Here is a 21,198-nt window from a genome sequence, read left to right as displayed (position 1 = left end):
CTCCGCCGCTGCCGCCCGGGGGACGCTGGGAGTTGTAGTCTCCCCGACCGGAGGCTACTAGGCAAAGGGGTGAAGTGGGGTGAGCCCTCCCGCAGAGCACGACGGGAAACGGCCCGCGCTTTCCCTCGCTCGGGGTGGGCGGGTGTAGCTGTGGGTCCGAGAAGTGACTGACGGGGAAAGGAGATTCAGGGCAAGCCGCTGCGCGTGGCACGGCGGGAAGAGAGGCGGGAGACCGCGCGGGGCATCCCGGGAGCAAGGGCCGGGCCTGGCCCCGGCGCGGAGCATTGTGGGAGGTGGACGCCGCTCCGGGGCGGGTAGGTGAGTGGGGAGGGGCTGGAAGGGTGCACATCTGGGGGAGGGGAGAGGCACAGCTGGGTGGGACAGCGGAGATGGGAGGGCCCGCGGCAGGAGGGGCTGGGAGGGCTTGGGGAGACCGAGGCGGGCTGGGAGGGGCTGCACCCGGTGGGGAGGCGCAGCTGGACGTGGGGGGAGCATCTGGGGTGATGAAGCCCATCTGAAGACCAGGGGCCATGTCTAGGACCAGGATGCACATCTGGGGAGTAGGATAGCTGCGAATGGGAGGAGGGAACCACAGCTGGACTTGGGGGAGCGTCTGGGCAGGAGGGACCACAGACAAATATCGGTGACACTTGTGAGAATTGGCCACAAGTGGATGGGGCACACACCTGTGGGCGAAAAGTACATACTGGATGTGGAGAGGACATCTGGATATGGGAGCATCTCGGAGGCAGGGGCTACAGCTGGATGTGGCGACCCATGGGGTCACCTCTGGGAGAGGGGCAGCAGCTGCATATCGGAGATACATCCCGGGAGGAGGGAGCCACAGGTGCGTGAAGATAATGACCGGGGTTGCAGGGTCCGTGACTGGACGTCGGAGCACATCTGGAGATGGAACATCTTTAGAAGAGGGCACAGATGGATGTGGGTTAGGGCCAAGAGGAGACAGAAGGGGGCGTTTCATAAGAACGGGGGCGCTAGAGGTGGCGGCCAAGTGGAAGAGAGACATCAGGAGGGGGAGGAGGTCTTAACTGGAAGGAGGGAACACATTTGAGGAGGTGTCCACCACGGAACTTAAGAGTCCCATTTTGGGAGAGGGACCCCAGCTGTACCTAGGGGCACATCTACAGAGGAAGGGGCCAGAGCTGAAATTAGGGACCAGGATGACCGGCTCCAGTTGTCCCAAGGAATAATGCAGGGATGGGAGAAAGCCAAAGATGGAGCGTAGATTCATATATAAATATTAATGGGGGTGCATCCCGCCGTGGGCCCCACCTGGAAAGAGGCACCAGCACCAAAGAGGCGGGCGGAAAATGGAGGAGGTGGGGTACCCTGATGGGGACGACTCTGATATCCACGTGTCCCCTCTTCCCCTCAGGCGCCCCAGGATGGAGTCCCCACCCAGCACGGCAGGCCAGGAGGAGCAGGAGCTGCGGGAGCGGGCCTTCTTCTCGTGGGCCGAGTTCAGCCGCTTCTTCGACGCGTGGTGCCAGCAGCGGCTGGCACTCTTCTTCGTCAAGAGCTCCATGCACCTGGCGCGCTGCCGCTGGGCCAGCGCGCCCCCGCTCTACACGCTCATCGACGTGCTCAAGTACAGCTACGTGCGGCTCGTGTGCAAGGACGTGCGCGCGCCTAGCCGGCCCACTGTGGGGTGCGTGAGCTGAGCTGCCCCTTGCTGGGTGCTGGGTGGCGGGGGGCGAGGGGGGGGGGAAGGGCGGAGGGGAAGCAACGGGGAGGAGTAGGCAGTGAGCCCCCGCGGAGAGAGACCCGGAGGGAAGCATGCCCACTAAAACTGCTAAATGCATACACCTTGCAGAGAGGCCGAGAGTAAGGGAGAAAGGGAGACAGCCAGTCTGCTGGCAGGACAAAGGCGCACACACAGTGAGTGACAGAGTGGGCTCCAATTACAGACTTTTTTTTTTTTTAACCTGTATTTATTTTTGAGAGACAGAGCACAGCAGGGGTGGGGCGGAGAGAGGGAGACACGGAATACAAAGCAGGCTCCAGGGACTGAGCCATCAGCACAGAGCCCCATGCAGGGCTTGAACTCACTGACTGCCAGACCGAGACCTGAGCCGAAGTTGGCCATTTAACTGACTGAACCACCCAGGCGCCCCAAGTTACAGACTTAAATTTTTTTTAACGTATTTATTTTTGAGAGGTAGAGAGAGTGTGTGTGTGCAAGCAGGGGAGGGGCAGAGAGAGAGGGAGACACAGAATCCAAAGCAGGCCCCAGGTTCCGAGCTGTCAGTGCAGAGCCCCACGCGGGGCTCAAACTCACAAACCATGAGATCATGACCCAAGCCAAAGTCAGAAAACTGGGTGAGAGCCACGTTTGGGACACATAGAAAGAGACCAGAGCCAGACTGAGCTGCAGAGAAAGCCACAGGACAAAGAGAAAAAGATTCATCCATGCTTTCCGTAAATACGGGGCCAGGTCCCACACAGGGGCTAGAGATACCTCACTGGGGAGAGCAGGGGTTGAGCGGGACAGACACATCCCCTCCCCTCGTGGAACTTTCAGGCAAGACAGGGAGACTGACACATTATATGAACAAGCTCACAGTTTCCTATAAACATAATGTCACAAGGGGCAAGCGAAACACCCGAAAGAGAGCCAGGAGACTCACCCGGGTGGCCAAGGGTGTTTCAGTCGACCCCACTTCTAAATCAGAGCATTCCCCATAAAATGTTTGGTTTCCGGCTTTTCTGGAAACACGGGAAGAGGCTGAGCCCACCTTCCTGCGAGGCAGATGGCCACTCCAGTTAGACTGGGTAATGGCGTTCAGGTTTGCCCCAAGCCCCACCGCTCTCCATTGCCTCATACGTGGCCCCCGCCGCTTGTGTGTTTCACCCGCCTGGTCCCTGTGGGTGCATAAGTTTGAGACCCTTGGCTGGAGAGCCATGGGCAAGGACAGGGCACTTAAAGACAGGCTCCGTATTACAGGGCTGTTGTGAGGTTACCGTGAGACCAAGATGGGGGAAGGCACTTACCTGGTACCCGGAACATGGGCGGCCCGGTAAACGACAGCTATTCTAGAAGTCAGAGAGCACAGCTTCAAGCCAGCAGCCTAGCCTCCGACCCCCCAGGCCTGCTGCAGTTAGCCAGCGACACCGAGCAAGTGACGTCACCCTTCTGGGTCTCAGTCTCCTGCCTTGGAAAGTGGAGGAAGTCGTGGCATCGATCTCCTAGGTTTTGTGAGGATTAAATGAGCTAATACAGGCACGTCGCTCAAAAGACGACGTGAGCACCTTCTGACAGCGGTTCTGACCGTAGTTATTTAAACATTTATTGGGAGTTTACTGTTCTCGGTAGTTTACTCACTGCCTATGTAGAAACAGAGAACTCTAGAACGCCAGAGGTTGCGAGCGGCTTGGGCCCAATCCTGGAATCTCTCTTCGTTAACAGAACCCAATTCCAAGTAACAAACACTTATTGAGCACCAACTGTGTGCACGCTCTTTGCTGGGCACTTTGCTCAGCGCTTGAGCAGCTGAGTACCTAATGGAGGAGACAAAGACCCCCCCGCCCCCCCAAAATGTTATTTTTAAGGGAAATGAGGGCAGTTGTGAGAGAGAAGAAGTTGAAGGGGGGAGGGAGGGGGATAAAAGAGGAGTGGGCAGCTCCATCCGAGAGCTTACGGGGTGCTCCTGGAAGCCTTCCTGGAAGAGGTGACCAGTCAATGAAAACTCGAAGGGCTCTCTCTGTTTATACACTTACGGATGTATGTATCTGACTTCAACACGCACCACTTGCTGTGCACAGGCACTGTCCCCAGTGCTCTGCAAATATCACAGGGAGCCAGGGGACAGGAGGGGCAGGGCTGGGGATTGACAGGCTGGTGGTGGCTTTGGGGAGACAGCAGGATGGTCCCGGGATGGGGAGCCCAGGAGGAAGGGGGGATTAGCAAGCCAGTTCAGGGATGATGACTGGGGGCCCACCGTTTCTGAGACCCTCTCTTCCCCCAACTGCTCAGGCAGCACCTGTCCGGTGTCACAACCCAGGAGCAGCCCATAGGCCAGGGTGCTATAGGGGGCATCAGGGTGTGAAAGGGCAGCAGATGTGGGGGGAATGGTGTCAGGGTCTTGCCCGGCGGGGCTGAGTCCAGGGGCCAGGACTCATCTTGGGGGAGCCCTGGGAGGGCTGTGAGCAGGGGCAGCTCTGGGTTTAGGATGATCCCTCCGGGGGCCACGGGGGAGAGGGGGACGGACCGGAGGAGAGAGACGGGAGGCCAGGGAGGAGGCTGGGACCGAGGGTCCCAAGAACACACATCAGGACTTTGTCTCCTTGGTCACTCTGTCCCCCTTTCCCAGAGGATGGTCAGAGAAGTCTTCCTGGAGGAGGGGACACTGAGCCTGAGCCGTGAAGGATGCGTAGGAGGTAACTAGGTGCAAAGGAGGACGAAGAAGGAAAGAACCGAGTAGACCGGTGGCAGTGGGGGTGGGGGAACGTGGATGGTTGGAGGAGGTTAGAAGGCACCATAGGCAGGACTTGGTGCTGGGTGGCTTGATGTAACGAGCGGGCTGCCTGGGTACTGGGGGGTTCGTACAGCAGGATTCCATCATTCCACATCATTTATTTACGGAGCGCCTCCCGGCATTCTGGCATTCTCGGCGCTGGGAAGATAGCGGTTTGCAAAACAAAGATTCCTGCCCCCTTGGAGTTCACATTCAGAGGTGGGGGGCATTATTCCCCCACACACACCAGGTGTGAGGTAAAGAAGCTAGCAAAACTAGCTTCTGGAGGCTTCAGTAGCCAGTCCTGGGAGGTCCCGGAACCCCAGAGGGGACGTGCCGTTCTCGGGCGAGATGCACAGCTTCACGGAAGTGTGACCTCTCTTGAGCGGGGGGGGGGCTTGTTCTCGGGGCTGAAACACTCAGGCCACAAGACGCCAGACCAGAGAGTTTCACAAAAAGCCCGTGAGTTATCCAGGGGGAAACGTGTCGGGTTAAGAGCCCCACGAACCGGCCGTTTTGGTCAATCAAAGATGACCGCACGTCGGAAACTTCCTTCAGTCCCTCCCGACACCACTGTGGTGGCTGGACATTTTTGTGTCTTGTGTATAACGACTTGTGTGCTTACGGTTTTTCCAAACTTGTGTTATTTTTGTTACTTTAAATAAGGCAAAGCGTCTCACGCGTTTTTGGCAGACTTTTACAATCTAGCAGGCTCCCTGGATTTTATCTGACCTCCTGCACAGAGAAGGAAAGGAACGTGTCGAGGGTCCCCTTCTGGTTTAATGGAGACAGTTCTGAAATATTTATCCTGGCTTCTGAGGAGCCTCACCCTTCTCAGGGGCCATTTGGAAACAATCTGGGAGCGTTTTAGGGAGTGCGCCTGGCATTTACTGCTTGGGAGTCAGGCTTCGTAATGACTCGCCAAGCCCTGGACAGCCTGTGTCACTGGGGTCGACAGACTACAAGGCCCTTGGCCAGGTGCACCCTGCAGCTCTTTTTCGTAAATAAAGTTTTATTGGAACACAGCCGGGCCCATGCATTTACATGGCTCTATGGCCGTGTTCACCAAATAGAGTATATTTACTGTCTGGCCTTTTGCAGAAAAAGCGCGGCCAGTCCCTGGTCTGCAAACATAAAAACCCCCTGCCAAAAATGCTGCTAGCATCCCTCGTGGAGAAACACGGAGCCTCCTTTCCAAAAGCAGATGTCAGTTTTAAGTATTATTATCAGGGAAATACACCCTGATTGTCCCCCAGCCCCGCCATTTCTCTTTCGTTTTTCACAACGCTGGTTGTACCCCCTCGATCAATTTCAGCTACGGGGCCAGGCCCTGCAGTCTGAGGACCACTGTCCTAGACAGACAGGCTCTTTTCACACACAGACGGGTGAGAGAGTTGGGTGTCATCAAAGCGTTGTTTGTAAGAAGAGAGAACTAGAGGGGCGCCTGGCCGGTCAGTTGGAGCGTGCGACTCTCGATCTCGGGGTTGTGAGTTCGAGCCCCATGTTGGGTGTAGAGATTATACGAAAATAAAAATCGAACAAACAAACAAAGCACCCCAACGTAGACTGGAAGAATTGTGAGTGGAATGTGGGGCAGCCAAAGGAAGGAAACAGCGTTGAAAAACTGATGGGTGGAAAAGCACTGAGAAAGCAAGTTGCAAAAGTATATATAGAATGTGATGCTCAGGCTAAGTTTCCTGTTGCCGCCGTGACAAATGATCACAAACCGGAGGGTCTTAAAACAATGCAAATCTATGATTTTACAGCTCTGAGGGGGGCGCAAGTCCAGCACGGGACTCCCGGGGCTAAAAAATCAAGGTGTCCACAGAGCTGGATGTTCCAGGGGAGAATCTGCTGCCTTCCTTTTTCCAGCTTCTAGAAGCACCTGTGATCCTGGGCTTGCAGCCTCTTCTGGGTTTGCCACTCCTCCAGCAGAGAAGCATTTCTCTCTCTCTCTCTCTCTCTCTCTCTCTCTCTCTCTCTCTGATTTGCCTCTCTTGATTCTCTCTTCCCCTTACAAAGACCCTTGTCAGTACACAGGACCCACCTGGATAAGCTAGGATGACGTCCCCATCTCAAGACCCTTAATTTCATCACATGTTTAAAAAAGCACATGCAGCGTATGTATGCAACTCAGTGAATTTCCCGGAAATAATATGCATATGTAACCAGTACCCAGAACAAGGGATACACGTGTCCAGTGCCAAGAACCCCCTCACATTCCCCCCTCTTAGGGTTAACCACTCGAGGTCGTGACCTCTCTTTGATCTCTCCACAGCAGAGTCTAGCTTTCCTCTTGAAATTTCTTTTTTTTTTTTAATTTTTTTTTTAACGTTTATTTTTGAGACAGAGAGAGACAAAGCATGAACGGGGGAGGGTCAGAGAGAGGGAGACACAGAATCTGAAACAGGCTCCAGGCTCTGAGCCGTCAGCACAGAGCCCGACGTGGGGCTCGAACTCACGGACCGCGAGATCGTGACCTGAGCCGAAGTCAGCCGCCTAACTGACTGAGCCACCCAGGCGCCCCTCTTTTTTTTTTTTTTTTAATGTTTACTTATTGAGAGAGAGAGAGAGAGAGACTGAGAGAAAGAGAGACAAGGAGCGGGGAAGGGGCAGGGAGAGAGGGAGACCGAGGATCTGAAGCAGGCTCCCCTCTAATAGCAGAAAGCCTGAGGTGGGGCTCGAACTCACGAACCTAAGAGATCACGACCTGAGCCGAAATCAAGAGTCGCACGCCTACCCACCTGAGCCACCCGGGCGCCCCTGAACTCGCGATAAACGGGACGCGTGGTGGTTTATCATCCTTCACGTCGGGCTGCCTTCGTACGGCAGGTTCGGGAGATGATCCACGTTGCCGGGGACGGTAACGATTTGGTCCCTCTTCCTGTTGGTTAGTGCTGCGTTTGAGGAATATATCCCTGCTTACTTCCCCACGCTTGAGTGGAAATCCTGGGTCCCGGAGGGGCACATCCGTGATCAGCGTTAGCAGATCGTGTCACGCAGTGTTCCACAAGTGACTTAGGTTTTACACGCCCGTGGTCTAGAAGTACGAATCGGGCCTGCTAAACGTTTATTTCGTTTATTTCGTCCTGGCAGCATGTAGTGGCATGTCCTTGGGGGTTGCTGTTTGCATTCCCTCGATGCCTGGTGAGCTGGAGCGCCTCGTCACGTAGACAAAGTTTCCGAACCTAAGAACCTACCTCCTGCTGCTTACGGGTACCTAAAAACATACGCAGGAAGGCAAAATACCCACTTTAGGAGGTGGCCACTTTGGGGGGCAGAGGAGGGAGGGGTCCTTTTTGGGGGAGGGCAGGTGCACAGGGGCCCTGCACTCGCGATGTTGTTACTGCTAAATGGGAAATGGCAGTGTTTTCTTTCTTAACATTGAGATAAAGATGATAAGCTAAATCGTTCTCGAGGCCGTGGTAGGTAAAGAGCCGCGGCAAACCCTGAGCGCACGGGAAGACAAGTGCTTTCCATACGTCAACTCTTTCAACCCTGACAACAAGCCTAGGAGAAAGGCACCATGCACATTATCTCCCTTTCAACTCGGGAGGAAACTGAGGCACAGAGGCTGGAAGCCACTGGCCCCAGGTCACACGACCGGCGGAATCGTGAGGCCCTCTCTCTTCTCTGTGCAGGAAACAATTCTTAATTTTAGAAAACAATCAGGGGCGCCTGGGCGGCTCCAGGGGGCGGGGCGGGTGAAGTGTCCGACTCTTGATTTCGGCTCAGGTCATGATCTCAGGGCTGTGAGATCCAGCCGGAGCCCAGCATGGGGCTCTGGGCTGAGTGTGGAACCTGCTTAAGATTCTCTCCCTCCCTCGCCCTCTGCCCCTCCCCCATTTGCGCGCGCACGCGCTCGCTCTCTCTCTCTCTCTCTCTCAAAAAATAAATTAGAAAAAGTATATAAAATGAAAATTTAAAGGAGACAGAGAGAGACAGAGAAGGAGGACAAGGGCAGAGGGTGATGTGACGGCGGCCGTGGTCGTTCCTCCCGCAGGCCCCCCCAGCCCGGCTGCCCGGCCTTCATCATCGTCAAGCTGAGCCCGCTGCGGGACCGCCTCGTGGTGACAGAGTGCCAGCTGACCCACTCGCACCCGGCCTGCCCGCTCGAGTTCGCCTACTACTTCCGCCCGGGCCACCTGCTGGCCAACGCCTGCCTGCCTGTGCGCACCACCAACAAGATCTCCAAGCAGTTCGTGGCCCCCGCCGACGTGCACCGCCTGCTCTCCTACTGCAAGGGCCGCGACCACGGCGTCCTGGACGCCCTGCACGTGCTCGAAGGGCTCTTCCGCACCGACCCCGAGGCCAAGGTGGGGTCTCGGGAGAGGCAGCCGGGGGCGGGGGACGGCCACGCCCGGAGCCTCGCGGGTCATTCATTCACCCATCCGCCCACTCCTCCATTCGCTCCTTTCATCCATTCCTCCGCGCCGGTCATTCGCCAGGTGCTTATTGCTAGGTGCTGGGGAGGCCGCAGCCTGCAAGACGCGTGGTCCCCGGCCGCGGGCACCTGGCCCGGCAGCGCAGCGCTGGGCGGGAAGAGCTCCCTGCCCCCACGGAAATGCGGGGGAGCGGGATTCTCCGCTGCCCGGAACGGTAGCCCCTGGCCACGCGCGGCTATTGGGCACTTGAAAGGTGGCCAGTAGGACCGAGGAACCGAGCTTTAAGTTTCGTTTCTTTTTAACTAATTGCGATTGAAATAGCCGCGCCTGGCCCTGGGGCTGCCTTGCAGAGGAACGGTCTTGAATTCCCTCGCCCTCGTGTCCTGAGTCACACCCCAAGGTGATCAGATGTCAGTAGGGTTGGGGCTAGGAAGAAGACGAGTCAGAAGGGCGGGAAGTGCCCTTTAAAAGACATTTTGCAAACCTGGACGACACGCGTAGAAAACGCACAGATGCGAAGCATGTAGTCTGACAAATGCCCGCAGAGTGGAAACACCCAGATCAAGGCTCAGAAGGGAGGGGGCTTCCTCACCGAAGGTGACAGAAGGAGGTGGCAGAGTGAGGAGTAGGGTCGGGGAGCATCAGGTGAGGACATGGAGAGGGACGGTTAGTTGGAAGGGCGCGGTTTTAGTTTGAGTGGTCACCGAAGGTCTCTCTAAGGAAATGCTGGCGAAACAGGGCAGACAACGGAGGCAGGGGACCCCCCCCCCCCCCCCCGCCCCACTCGATCTGCAGAGGCAGGGGGGTTCCAGGCAGAAGGAATAGCCCATGTAAAGGTTCAGAGGCTGGAGCATGCGAGCTGTTTGTCCAAGAGAAATCTTTCTGCTGCTTTCAGAGCTGGGGTGGAGGTGAAGGAAGGGGGTGGGCGGGGGGGGACTACCTACTGCCTCCGACTGTTCTTTTCTCTTGTGCAGGGAAGAGGTCCCAAGTCAGGGCACCTGGGCGGCTCAGTCAGTTAAGCATCTGGCTCTTGATCTCAGCTTTGATCCTAAGCTCACGAGCCAAGCTGTGATGATCGAGCCCCACGACGGGGTCTACGCCGACCGTGCGGAGCCTGCTAGGGATTCTCCCTCCCTCCCTCCCTCCCTCTTCCCCTCCCCTGCTTGCACTGGAGGGCACACGGTCTCGCTCTACCCACACCTAATACTGGTGCTAACGTTAGTTAACATTTGTCAGGCACTTAACCGGGGGCTAAGCACGACCCTAAGCGGCTGTACATTGAAAGCTCACCAGAGCGTGTGGAGGAAGGACGTCACCATTCTTACCTCCGTTTCACAGACGAGGAAACTGAAGCACCGAGAGGGCAAGCGAGTGGCCCGAGGCCACACCGCTACCTAATGATGGAGCTGGACTTCAGCCCTACACCGTCTGAGATGCGGGGATGTTCTCTTCACTGCTCGGCTACTCCCCAGTTTGGAAATGAGGCTCGGGCCCCCTCCCATCAGTTCTAGCCTCCGGAGAGTTGAGGGTCGCACCCAAGTCAGTTTGCTGCTCTGTCAAATGGGGCTTCGCACACATGCGCTCCCCACCCCACTGGTCTTTGCCGAGCTATTCCATCCTCCACTGTCCACCATCAAATAAATCAGCCTCGGCTGTCTTTTCTGGAAACACCTGTGCTGTGTAGGGCTGCCTCCATGAGAAGCAGCTTACTGACAGATGAAAGGCTTCAAGGTCAAGGGATTGTCCTTTTAACTTCCAGTTTGGAAGCTGCCATAGACCCCGGCTAAACCAGGGTCGGTTCCCGAGTCTGTGGTTTGGCCTTGACAGTTATTTTTTATTATTTTTTAAAAATTTATTGAGAGAGAGAGAGAGAGAGAGGGAGAGAACGAGCAGGGGAAGGGCAGAGAGAGTGGGGGACAGAGGATGTGAAGCGGGCTCCATGCAGACAGCAGAGAGTCCGATGCAGGGCTGAAACCCACGAACCACGAGATCGTGACCTGAGCCAACACCAGGGGTCTGATGCTAACCCACTGAGCCACCCAGGCACCCCCACCTTAATACTTGTAAAAGAAATGAGGAAGATGTTCTGGAACACCAAGAGACAGACTAGTGAATGGGTTATTCTTTTTTTTTTTTTTTTTTAAGTCTTTCTTTTTTGAAAGTGAAGAAGGGAGGAGGATGGGTAAAAGTCAGGCTGCCAGCTTCCAGGAACCAAACGGGGGAAGAGGGCTTTGGGATGCCCTGTGCCTCATCAGATGGCCCTGTGGTCCGCAAGGCCAGGGACCCTTTCTGTTCTACGCTCTTCGCAAAAGAAACCTCCAGCCACCTGGGGATGAGAGACAACTTGACCTTGAGAGGTCTAACTGCTTCTTAAACGGCCACCAATTTGCCTTTTTTGACCCCCCCCCCCCCCCCCCCCGCCTCGTGCTGCCAATTCCTTTTGAAGATGCTGCTGTCGGTCCTCAGCATTTTCCAGTTGCGGGTTCAGGAATCATGAGGTTTGGGGTTTGGGCTTTATTTTGCGGGGAGTGGGGAGCGATCGGCTTGTCCATCTGTTTTCCAGCTTCCTGAGTTTGGTTCCTGCTGTTTCCTTTTCTGTAGCTCCTCCCAGCCAGCTCCTGTGGGAGGGATTCCTTTTTTGTGGTTTGCTTTTGTTTTGTTTGTCTGTTGGAGGGGTTACTTTGCAAAGCCAGATGCCTGGGACCCCCTGAGTGGCCGTGGCCCCGCTCGGTCTGGGGAGCGGACCGGACAAGAGTAGTGTGCCCCAAAGCCACTGCCACGGTTCGTGGGCAAGACTTCCGTAGCCGCTTCATCCGGGGAGGTGTTAAGACCTTTTATGATCTGCCCCAAGGCAGCGATGATGGGCTGAGGTGTTCCGTCACATCTCCATTACCTCATTTCTGGCAGGCTCTAGGGTAGCCAGCAGGCCAACTGGCTTTCTGGGCAGAGAGGGAGCTGGAACAGAAACGTGGTACCTTCTCTCACAGGTATGCCCTGCCTTCTGAGAAAGGTGACTGTTGACCTGAGTGTGCTACCTGTACGTACGCTAAAAGGTCAACCGGTACGGGCACAGTGGAGGACAACTGGACGATGTCCGTCCACACGACCGCTTTGGCCCCTCTCCCGCGGGCGGGAATCGATGCTGCAAACGACTCTGGCAGCCGATCCGAACAGATCGCTCAGATACGGTTTTGAGGTTAACGACACCGCGAAGCAAGGTGCAAAACTGTGCGTAACGTGCTGTTTTGTGCGCGGGAGGCAGAGAATGAGAATATGTGGCTATGCTGGCTCGTATTCACAGAAAGAAGCTCCAGAAGACACCCAGGAGGTGGAACAGGCGCAGGAGCAGCGAGTGGGTTGGCGTGGGTGGAAAAGCAGAGGGAGAAGGCTGTGGCTGTGTAGCTTCATATGATTAGATTTCTGGACCCTGTGGACTTTTTTCTTTTTAAGCTTCTTAATTTAATTTTATTTTTAGAGAGAGTGCACGTTTGAGAGAGGCAGACAGCGAGAGACAGAGAGAGAGAGAGCGCGCGCAAGAGAGAATCCCAAGCAGGCTCCATGCTCCATGCTGAGCCCGACACGGGGCTCGATCTTATGACCCTGGGATCATGACCTGAGCCCAAACCAAGAGTCGGTCGCTCAACTGACTGAGCCACCCAGACACCCCTGGACGCTGTGGGATTTTTGCACGTTCAAATGGTTCATTTTAGAAGAGAAGGTGAGGGGCGCCCGGGCGGCTCAGTTAAGTGACTTTGGCTCAGGTCATGAGCTCATGGTTCGTGACTTCGAGCCCCACGTCGGGCTCTCTGCTGTCAGCCCAGAGCCCGCTTCAGATCCTCTGTCTCCCTCTCCCTCTCCCTCTCCCTCTCTCTCTCTCTCTCTGCCCCTCCCCTGCTCTCTCTCTCTCTCAAAAATAAATAAACATTAAAAGAGAGAGCAAGAGAGAAGTGAAAATAGGCCAGGGTCCCAATGTACCATACCGATCTGTTTCTACGTAGAAAAGAAAAATCAGGGGGTGAGCGATAGAGTATCTTAAAACTGGGTCAGTCGGGACGGCCCGGAGTTCGCGGTGGCGATGACCGGACCTCGAGCAGCAGCAGCCCCGACGTTTATTCCCTGCTCACGCCGTGCGCCCGCTATGGGTTTTTGGTAATAGTTCTGCCCACCTGAGTCATCCTAACACGGTCCGCGTATGTATCAGGAAGGGACACGCCAGGTCAGGTCGCTTCCACTCCCGCTTCCTTGGCCAAAGCCAGTCACATGACCCTGCCCGACTGCAAGGTGGCAGGGAGGTGCATTGCTGCCCCGTGCCCGGGACACCGTGACTTGGCACGTGGCGAAGGGCGACCGCGGGCGGAGAGAGGGCCGTCGCGCCCGGGGTCCTCCAGAGCCCTGCCCGGACCCAGGCTCGTGTTTCCCGGACCGAGCCGCTCCCGGCTCGTCTTAGCCTCTGGTCAGCGCTCCCCCAGGGCCTGTCCCCTGAGCCCCACAGCCTTGGCACACCAGACCAGCCGCTTTCTGGGTGCTCTGCGAAGAGCTAGACGCTGACTTTTTCGATGCCGTTAGGTGCCAAGAGCTGTAGGCACCTTCCAGCCGGGCCCCTTGCCAGCTGTGGGACATCCCCTGTGGTGCAAACGGCTTGCTCCCCGGGGCCTCCGCGTGTTCATCCGTAGAACGGGGGTAACAGTGCACACACCCCTTCGTAGGACGTGTGGATGTGTGCGTCCCTGCGACAGCACTGCCCGAAAGCCAGGAGGCCCTGTACGTTCGGCTATTGAGCTATTATCTTTATTCCCTCAGGTCGGGAATAGTCTAGAGACCAGGGCCGTTCCGATCGTGTGAAAAGGGGGCGCGTGCTCACACGGAGGAAGGGGTGTGGGTGGCAGGTGTCGCGAGCCGTGGTTTCTGGGGTTCACGTCTGTGGAACCCACCGTCTACGGCGGCCGCATCTGTTTGTGTGTCTGAGATGACGCCCTGGCCGCACCTGAGTCCTCACACCTGTCGGCCGCGCGCCCTTGAACCAGGCCCGTGGGATCGCTTTCGTGAAGGCCGAGGGGGTAGCATGGGCAGGAACAGGGACTCGAGGCCCCAGCCGCCTTGGGTGCGAATTCCTGCTGTGCCGCTCACTGCCTGCGGGACCCCGGGCAAGCAGCGGAAGCTCTCTGTGCCTCAGTTTTGCCATCTGGAAAATGGGGGCGGTAATAATGGTAGCTGTTTCACAGGACTGGTGTGAGCATTGGAGGAAGCGATGCCTCGGCACAGAAAAACCCCCGTCCTGTGTGGTGCCGACGCGGGGGCTCGAACCCACGGACCACGAGATCATGACCTGAGCTGAAGTCAGACGCCCAACCGACTGAACCACCCAGGTGCCCCTCACCTCCTCCTACTCTTAAGATGTCCTGATGGCCCCCCCCCTCAGTGCCCGAACGGGTACTTGGCACATCAGATTTGTTCCGTAAATATTTGGTAGCGAAACTCATATTTGGGGGAAACTGAGGTATCCCCCACCTTTGGCAAAGGCCGCCACACACACCCCCCCCTCCGCAGCGTCCCCCACACGTCTCCCTCGGCTCCTTGCTTTTTTTCCCCCCCAACAATTTCAGGGATCTGGACTTGGATCCCCAGCCCCGTTACCTGTTAGCTCCATGGCCCTGGGCAAGTCACCCCCCTCTCCCGGTGTAGTTGGGGACCCTAAGGCCGCCCTCAGTTGACAGGAGGACTCACAGAGCTCAGCAACACTGTTACACTCCCAGCTACAGCTTATTACAGCGAAAAGGACACAGATTAAGAATCAGCAAAGGGAAAAAGGCGCGTGGGGTGGAGGCGGGAGGACACCAGGCGTGAGTTTCCATTTGTTCTGGCGTTCAGCTCTGCCAGCAACATTGTGTTACAGGCTTGGAGTATTGCCAACCGAGGAGGCCCCCCCCCCCCCCGAGCCCCGGTGTCCAGAGATTTTGCTGGGGTTCGGCCACATAGACGCGCCTGACTGCCTGAGTGGCCGCCCTGGGTCTCCAGCCCCTCTGGAGGTCAGGATGACACTGTGTGGCTCAAGCCCCCCCCAATCATAAATCATTCCCGTCTTCTCATAGACTATCTAGAAGTGGTCCAAGGCGCCCAGACGCTCTTATCCGGCAGGACGTTCTTATCTCCCAGCAGCTGGGCAAGAGCCAGACCTTTCTTTGGAATATGCTGAGCTCAGACAGCCCAGACGGGTTGAGGTAATCCTTCACTGCCTCGGTTGCCCTATCTTCAATAGAAGGAAAATGATCGTCCCCTCTCAGCAATGGCCCTCGCTCACTCGGAGGTCCCCACACCAACCTCAGTCCCATCAGCCTTTCTCTTGAGCACGCTGTCCGTGCGCGGGGACCCATAAAAACAGCCGACACTCAGCACATACTGATCTGGGACCAGGCACTGCTCTTCATGCTTCGTGCAAATGAGCCCACGTGATGGTGCGCCCCACCTTTGCAGGCGCGAGCAGCGGAGGCCCAGAGAAGTTCAGACACTTGCCCTGAGCCACACAGCCGGTGCGGAAGCTCGCACAGCTGGTAAGAGGAAGCACCACAGCCTGGCTCCAGGGTCTGGAACGCTTAGCCGCCCTGGGTTCATTTATGCCCGTGTGCCGGGCCCACAGTAGACTCTCCATCAATGCCACTTGATGAACAAACAGGGGTGGAAGGAAAGCCTCCGTGCGCCCTTTAGAAAGAAAACCCAAGATCAGAAATCTGAGTTATCCCTTGAAGAATGGAGATCAGGTTCAAACTCGCCAAGTGCCTGCCTGCTCTGGGAAAGCCTCTTGGCAAATACATTTCGCTTTATTTACTTTTCTGTTACTCCTGACTCCGGAGGAGAGACGGACAAGAACTCAAGACTATAGAAACAGGTCACTCTTTTAAACCCGTTCCACTTAGGACAATTTTGTCTTTGCATTAATTTCTACACCAGCGCTGTCTGACAGGAATTTCTTTCTTTTTTTTTTTAAGTTTATTTTATTTAGTTTGAGAGAGAGAGAGTGAGTGAGTGCAGGGGAGGGGCAGAGAAAGAGAGGGAGAGAGAGAATCCCAAGCAGTCTCTGAGCTGTCAACGCAGAGCCCGACGCGGGGCTCCAACTCACGAACCTGTGAGATCATGACATGAGCCGAAATCAAGAGTCGGACGCTTAACTGACTGAGCCCCCCGGGCGCCCCTGACACAACTTTCTATGATGGTGCAAATGTCCTGCGGCATTCAGGAGAGCAGTCACTAGCCTCGGTGTGGCTAGGGTGAAATATGTCTAATGTGACTGATGAACTGAGTTTTTATAGGTTGTCACATATTAATTCACTTAAATTTAAATAGTTACAGGTGGCTATACAGGTTGGACAGAGCGCAGTTCTAGATTGAAACATTTGCTGAGATAAATCGTCAAGCAATGATGTCAAAACTCAGGATAGGTTGAAAAAAATCGTAGGGGGATAGTAAGTAATCAGCTGTAAGATTACGAGGCTTTTTCATAACATTTATTGAATTCGAACACTGGTTAAGATGCTGACTATAAGGCTTCTGGGTCAGGAAGACAAAATTTTTTTTTCCCTTGGGACTCTACCAGACCCTTTTTTTTTTTTTTTTCAATTAGAGGATATTTTTTCTTTCCCCTTGAAAGCTAAGAACAATGCAGTGCTTTTTAACCACCCTGTAGGAAGAGGTTGGATGATGGCAGAACGGTTTGTGGAGAGATCTGTGCTTAAGTTATTCAGTTCCTGGCCCTGCGGCTGGGGGTTGGCACCGACAGGGACCTGCAGGACGAGGCTGACCATCAACCCTCTGCCCCATTCAGTGGCTTTTGTGCGATGACGATGCCCAGAGTGACTAAGGCCGAGGAGGACAAGAGGGACCAGAAGATGAGGTCCAAGGGTCTGATCGCCCAGCCCACAGTGTGGCGTGAACTCTGGGGGTGGGGGGTGGGGGGGTACCTGTAGTGGGATTGGGGAGTCCTGGGAAAGGAAAAGCTTTCAAGCAGGGGAGGGGGTGATCTGATCTGAAGTTTTGAAAATGAAACAGAGATGGGGCAGGTTGGGGCGGGGGTGGGGGGGGTGGGGGTGGTCAATGAGCATCGAGTATGGCTTGGGGCTGCCCACCTCTGGAGGGCGCTGGAGACATCCAAGGGGCCATGTTCCTGCAGAGGCAATCCAGTGGATGGATCTGGAGCCTGGAGATACAGAACTGAGAGTTACCAGCTGACAGATGATAAAAGGCCGGGTGACCAGAGGCGATTGCCTGGGCAGAGCCTAGAGACTGGAAAGAGCAGAGGAGAGGACAGGACCGCAGCTCAGCAACATTTAGAAGTGGGGAGCGGAAGAGGGGCGAGGCAAGCGAAGGAGACAGAGCAGGAGACGCCTGGGAAGAAGGAGGACAGCCAGGAGTTTTCAGGGTGACAGAAGCCAAGAGAGATTCGTGTTCCAGAAAGGGGGGCAGCGTCGTCCCTGTCCTCTGAGTGCTGCGGTGAATCAAGTGACACAGAAACAATAGCGGGATTAGATTCGCATCAAGCCTGGGACACAAATGATCTCATTTTGGCCTCTCCACGACCCTATTCTATAGACATCGCCTCAGTTTGGCAACTCAGCCCAGGGTCCCACACCGGTAAGAGCCGAAGCCAGGTTGCAAGATAAGACTCTTCCCTGAACTCCAGAGACGTGGCCGGTGGATATCGCTGCACGCTTTGTGCCTTCGTCCACCGGGGGAGGTAGCAAGCTGATGCCACGGGCGCCATTCAACGTATCAGGAATGCAAAACACAGCATCCCTCACCTCGTGGGGCTCCCATCTCCGGAAGGGTGAACGGGCAACAAGCAAGTCGAGATGTGACGTCCTTCGGGGTGATTAAGTGCCACGGCCAACGGTGGCTAGAGAGAGCCGGGGTACTTGCTAGGAAGGGAGGGCCGGAGCGGGCCTTTAGGAGGACACGGTTTTGGGGGCAGGGGCGATAATCGCAGCGACTGCGAACACTTGGAGAGCCCTTCCTATTTCTTGAGCGCCTATTGCCGAATGTATCATTTGTGCCAGCCAGCGTTCGAAATGCTTCCGTTCGTTTCATCCTTCCCGTCGCGGGGAGTATCTCGTAACATTCTTCCAAGGGGGTGTTGGTCAGGGAAGTGGCCGGGAGCCACACACAGCCAGGAAGTGGGGGCCCCAGGGTCTCGGCCTTGCGCTGGCTCTAGACCCCACGCTGGACCTGCCCCCCTGAGCACGAAGGAACGCGTCTGCAGCTCCCAGACGCGGAAATGGGGGGAACGACGAGGTTAAGGAGGAAACTGAGGCTCGGAGAGGTGACGTCACAAGGTTAGAAAGTGATGGGGCCGGGACTCAAAATCAGGCGATCTTTCTGCGCAGCCTACGGCTTTATTGCTAGATAGACCGGTGGCTCTCAACCTGGAGCGCGCGTGGGGATCCCCTGGAGGGCTTGTCAAACACGGATGGTGGGGCCCTCAGAGTTTCTGACTCAGCAGGTCTGGGGTGCGCCTAAGAATATGCATTTCGGTCAAGGTCCCAGCGGGCGCCGCTGTTCCCAGCCCTACACTTTGAGAACCTTTGCCCCAGCCTGCCTCTCAGCGCAGGAAGGAATGAATACCCAGCCCCCAGTAGGTACACTGAGGCTCAGAGAGGCTGGCCGGTGGGCAGAAACCCCACAACTATTAGATGGCGGTGCCGGACCTCAAGCCCGGGCAGTCCGCCTCCAGAGGTCGCGTTTTTACACCATCCCCGCCCCCCCCCCTCCCCGCACCGCCGCCTGCCGGTCGGAGGAAGAAATGCCTGCACGCGGGAATGAATGAATTCCCATTTCCCCGTCGGGGACACCGAGCTCCGGGGACCGCCGGGCTCCCTGCCCCCCGCGCCCCCCCCCCGGGCGATCCCTGACCGCTTTCCCTGCCTCCCCGCCCCGCCCGCAGGTGAAGCTGGTGTTCGTGGAGGACCAGGCGGTGGTGGAGACCGTGTTCTTCCTGACGTCGCGCACCCGGGCGCTGCTGCGGCGCTTCCCGCGCATCCTCCTGGTGGACCGGCTGCCCGGGCTGCAGGGCGCGCTGGACCTGCTGGCGGTGCTGTGCGTGGACGGCGCGGGGCGCGCGCGCCAGGCCGCCTGCTGCGTGGCGCGCCCGGGCACGCCGAGCCTGCTGCGCTTCGCGCTGGCCTCGCTGCTGCAGAGCGCGCCCGACGTCAAGGGCCGCGTGCGCTGCCTGACGGCCGGGCCCGAGGTGGCGGCGCAGCTGCCGGCCGTGCGCCAGCTGCTGCCGGGCGCGCGCGTGCAGATCTGCCGCGCGCAGGGCCTGGAGACGCTCTTCAGCAAGGCCCAGGAGCTGGGCGGCGCCGGCCGCGAGGACCCGGGCCTGTGGCCGCGCCTGTGCCGCCTGGCCGGCGCCTCGTCGCCCGCCGCCTACGCCGAGGCGCTGGCCGAGCTGCGCGCCCACGGCCCGGCCGCCTTCGTCGACTACTTCGAGCGCAACTGGGCCCCGCGCCGCGACATGTGGGTGCGCTTCCGAGCCTTCGAGGCGGCCCGGGACCTGGACGCGTGCGCCCTGGTGCGCGGCCACCGCCGGCGCCTGCTCCGCCGCCTGAGCCCCTCGCGCAGCGTGGCGCAGTGCCTCCGCGACCTGGTGGCCATGCAGTGGGCCGATGCGGCCGGGGAGGCGGCGCCCGAGGGCCCCGACGGCGGGGGGCCTTGGCCAGAGGGCGAGCCGGGGAGGGGAGCCCACTTGGAGAAGGAAAGGATGAAGGGCCTGGAGAGCGGGGATTGGGCAGGGGCCCCGAGAGAAGGAAGTATTTGGCGAGGCGCCCAGTTGGAGAAGGAGTGGGCCCGAGGAGTGGAGGCCAGAGACCGGGGAGGGGCTCAGTTAGAAAGTGACTCGGGGAGAGGGTTGCAGGTCCAAGACTGGAGAGGGTCCCAGTCGGAGAACGAGCACTGGAGAGGGCCAGAGATCAGAGACTGGAGGGGGGCCCCGTTGGAGGCCGAGAAAGATTGGGGACCAGAAGGTTACGCAGGGAGAGGGGCCTGGTTGGAGGACGGTGGGCCGAGAGCATTGGAAGGGTATACCTGGAGGATGGCCCAGCTGGAGGGTGACAGCATTAGGGTGCTGGAGACCACAGAGCGGAGGGGGGCCCCGTTTGATCCTGAGAGGGCCAAGAGTCTTGAAGGGAGCACCTGGCGGGGGGCCCAGCTGCACGATGAGAGGGCACATGGACTGAAAACCAGAGACTGGAAGGGGCCTCAGCTGGAAGCTGAGAAGGGAAGAGGGCTGGAGGTCAGGACCTGGAGGGGGCACCATGTGGAGAAGCCCAGGGAGTTGGTCCCTGAGAATGGAGACCAAAGGGGGCCCCAGTGGGGAGATGAGAGGCAGAGAGGGCCAGAGGTTGGAGAAGAGAGGGAAGTGAGGTTGGGGGTCAAAAGAAGAAGGGATCTGGAAGACGTAGTTCTGGTCCATCTGGGGGACACGAGGGTGACAGGCCTGGAGAACGGAGAGGGAGCCCGGTCTGTTGGCCCCAAGGGCCGAGGAGAACAAGGGATGGGGTGTGGGGGTGCAGGAGGGAGGTGTCTAGGGCTGGGGAACGGAGTCCCGTGTGGGCCCGCCATGGGAACTGTGTGTGAAGGCGATCCAGAATGGGCAGGGACGCGGAGAGTGTGCCTGGCCGCTGGGGAGAGCCCGCAGGAAGGGGGTCAAGAAGAAGGTCCACGGGAACCAAAGAGGCCTTGCTGCCCCTCCGCAGAGGAGGAGGTGGACTGGGAGCCCCTGGCCAGGTTCCGAGCGGCCTGCGGGCCGGAGCTGGCGGAACTGGTGGCCGAAGAGCTGGCCTTCGCCAGGCAGCACGGGACCCGGGGTTTCCACTGGACTGGAGCTGGGTTTGCCCTTAAGGACGGAACCTCGGACTTCTTCCTGGACAGGGCCCTGACCCGCTGCAGCTGCTCTATCCACGCCGCCCGTCGTCTGCCCTGCCGCCACCTCTTTGCGGCGCGCCTCCTCACGGGGGCAGCCTTATTCCACATGGACCTGCTCAGGGACTGCTGGGGGAGAGCCCCAGAGCCCTGACCCATCGGGCCCCTGCCTGCCACCCTCCGCTGTGAGGGCAGGAGGGCGCTCTTCGATTCCCAAAGATAACAGGGCTGAGGCCAAGGAGGCCACCTCAGTCCCTCTGGCCACTTCCTGTGTCATCCAGGGACCTCACCTTGGCCGTTTGCCTCTCTGGGCCCTAGGGGAAGCTGACAGTGGTCTCTGAGGTCCTGGAGGCACAGTGTGGAAGAGGGTGGCGGCTAGGACGGCTCCTGAGGGCCTCCCTCAGGAGAGGAGATGTGTGATGAGACAGGGGATA

The 21,198-nt window shown here is 57.7% G+C and overlaps 1 protein-coding gene across 4 annotated transcripts; it reads left to right on the top strand.

The window, feature by feature from the left end:
• The first annotated feature begins 11 nt into the window (after nucleotides 1-11).
• On the top strand, nucleotides 12-21,198 carry ZSWIM9 (zinc finger SWIM-type containing 9). Of its 4 annotated transcripts, none has more exons than XM_058707907.1 (4): nucleotides 12-314; nucleotides 1,397-1,669; nucleotides 8,479-8,923; nucleotides 18,789-21,198. In XM_058707907.1, exons 2-4 carry the CDS (start codon nucleotides 1,407-1,409, stop codon nucleotides 20,916-20,918), a joined length of 2,838 nt encoding a protein of 945 aa, XP_058563890.1. In that variant the 5' UTR covers nucleotides 12-314; nucleotides 1,397-1,406; the 3' UTR covers nucleotides 20,919-21,198. The 4 variants fall into 4 exon arrangements, with proteins under 4 accessions (XP_058563890.1, XP_058563891.1, XP_058563888.1 ...); XM_058707908.1 differs by having other exon boundaries at nucleotides 12-318; XM_058707905.1 differs by lacking the exon at nucleotides 12-314 and adding an exon at nucleotides 357-847.

Source organism: Neofelis nebulosa, chromosome 17 (assembly GCF_028018385.1).
Source record: "Neofelis nebulosa isolate mNeoNeb1 chromosome 17, mNeoNeb1.pri, whole genome shotgun sequence".
Taxonomy (NCBI): Eukaryota; Metazoa; Chordata; class Mammalia; order Carnivora; family Felidae; genus Neofelis; species Neofelis nebulosa.
Note: the sequence above shows the minus strand (reverse complement) of the source record. Positions and strands in the feature narration are given on the sequence as shown.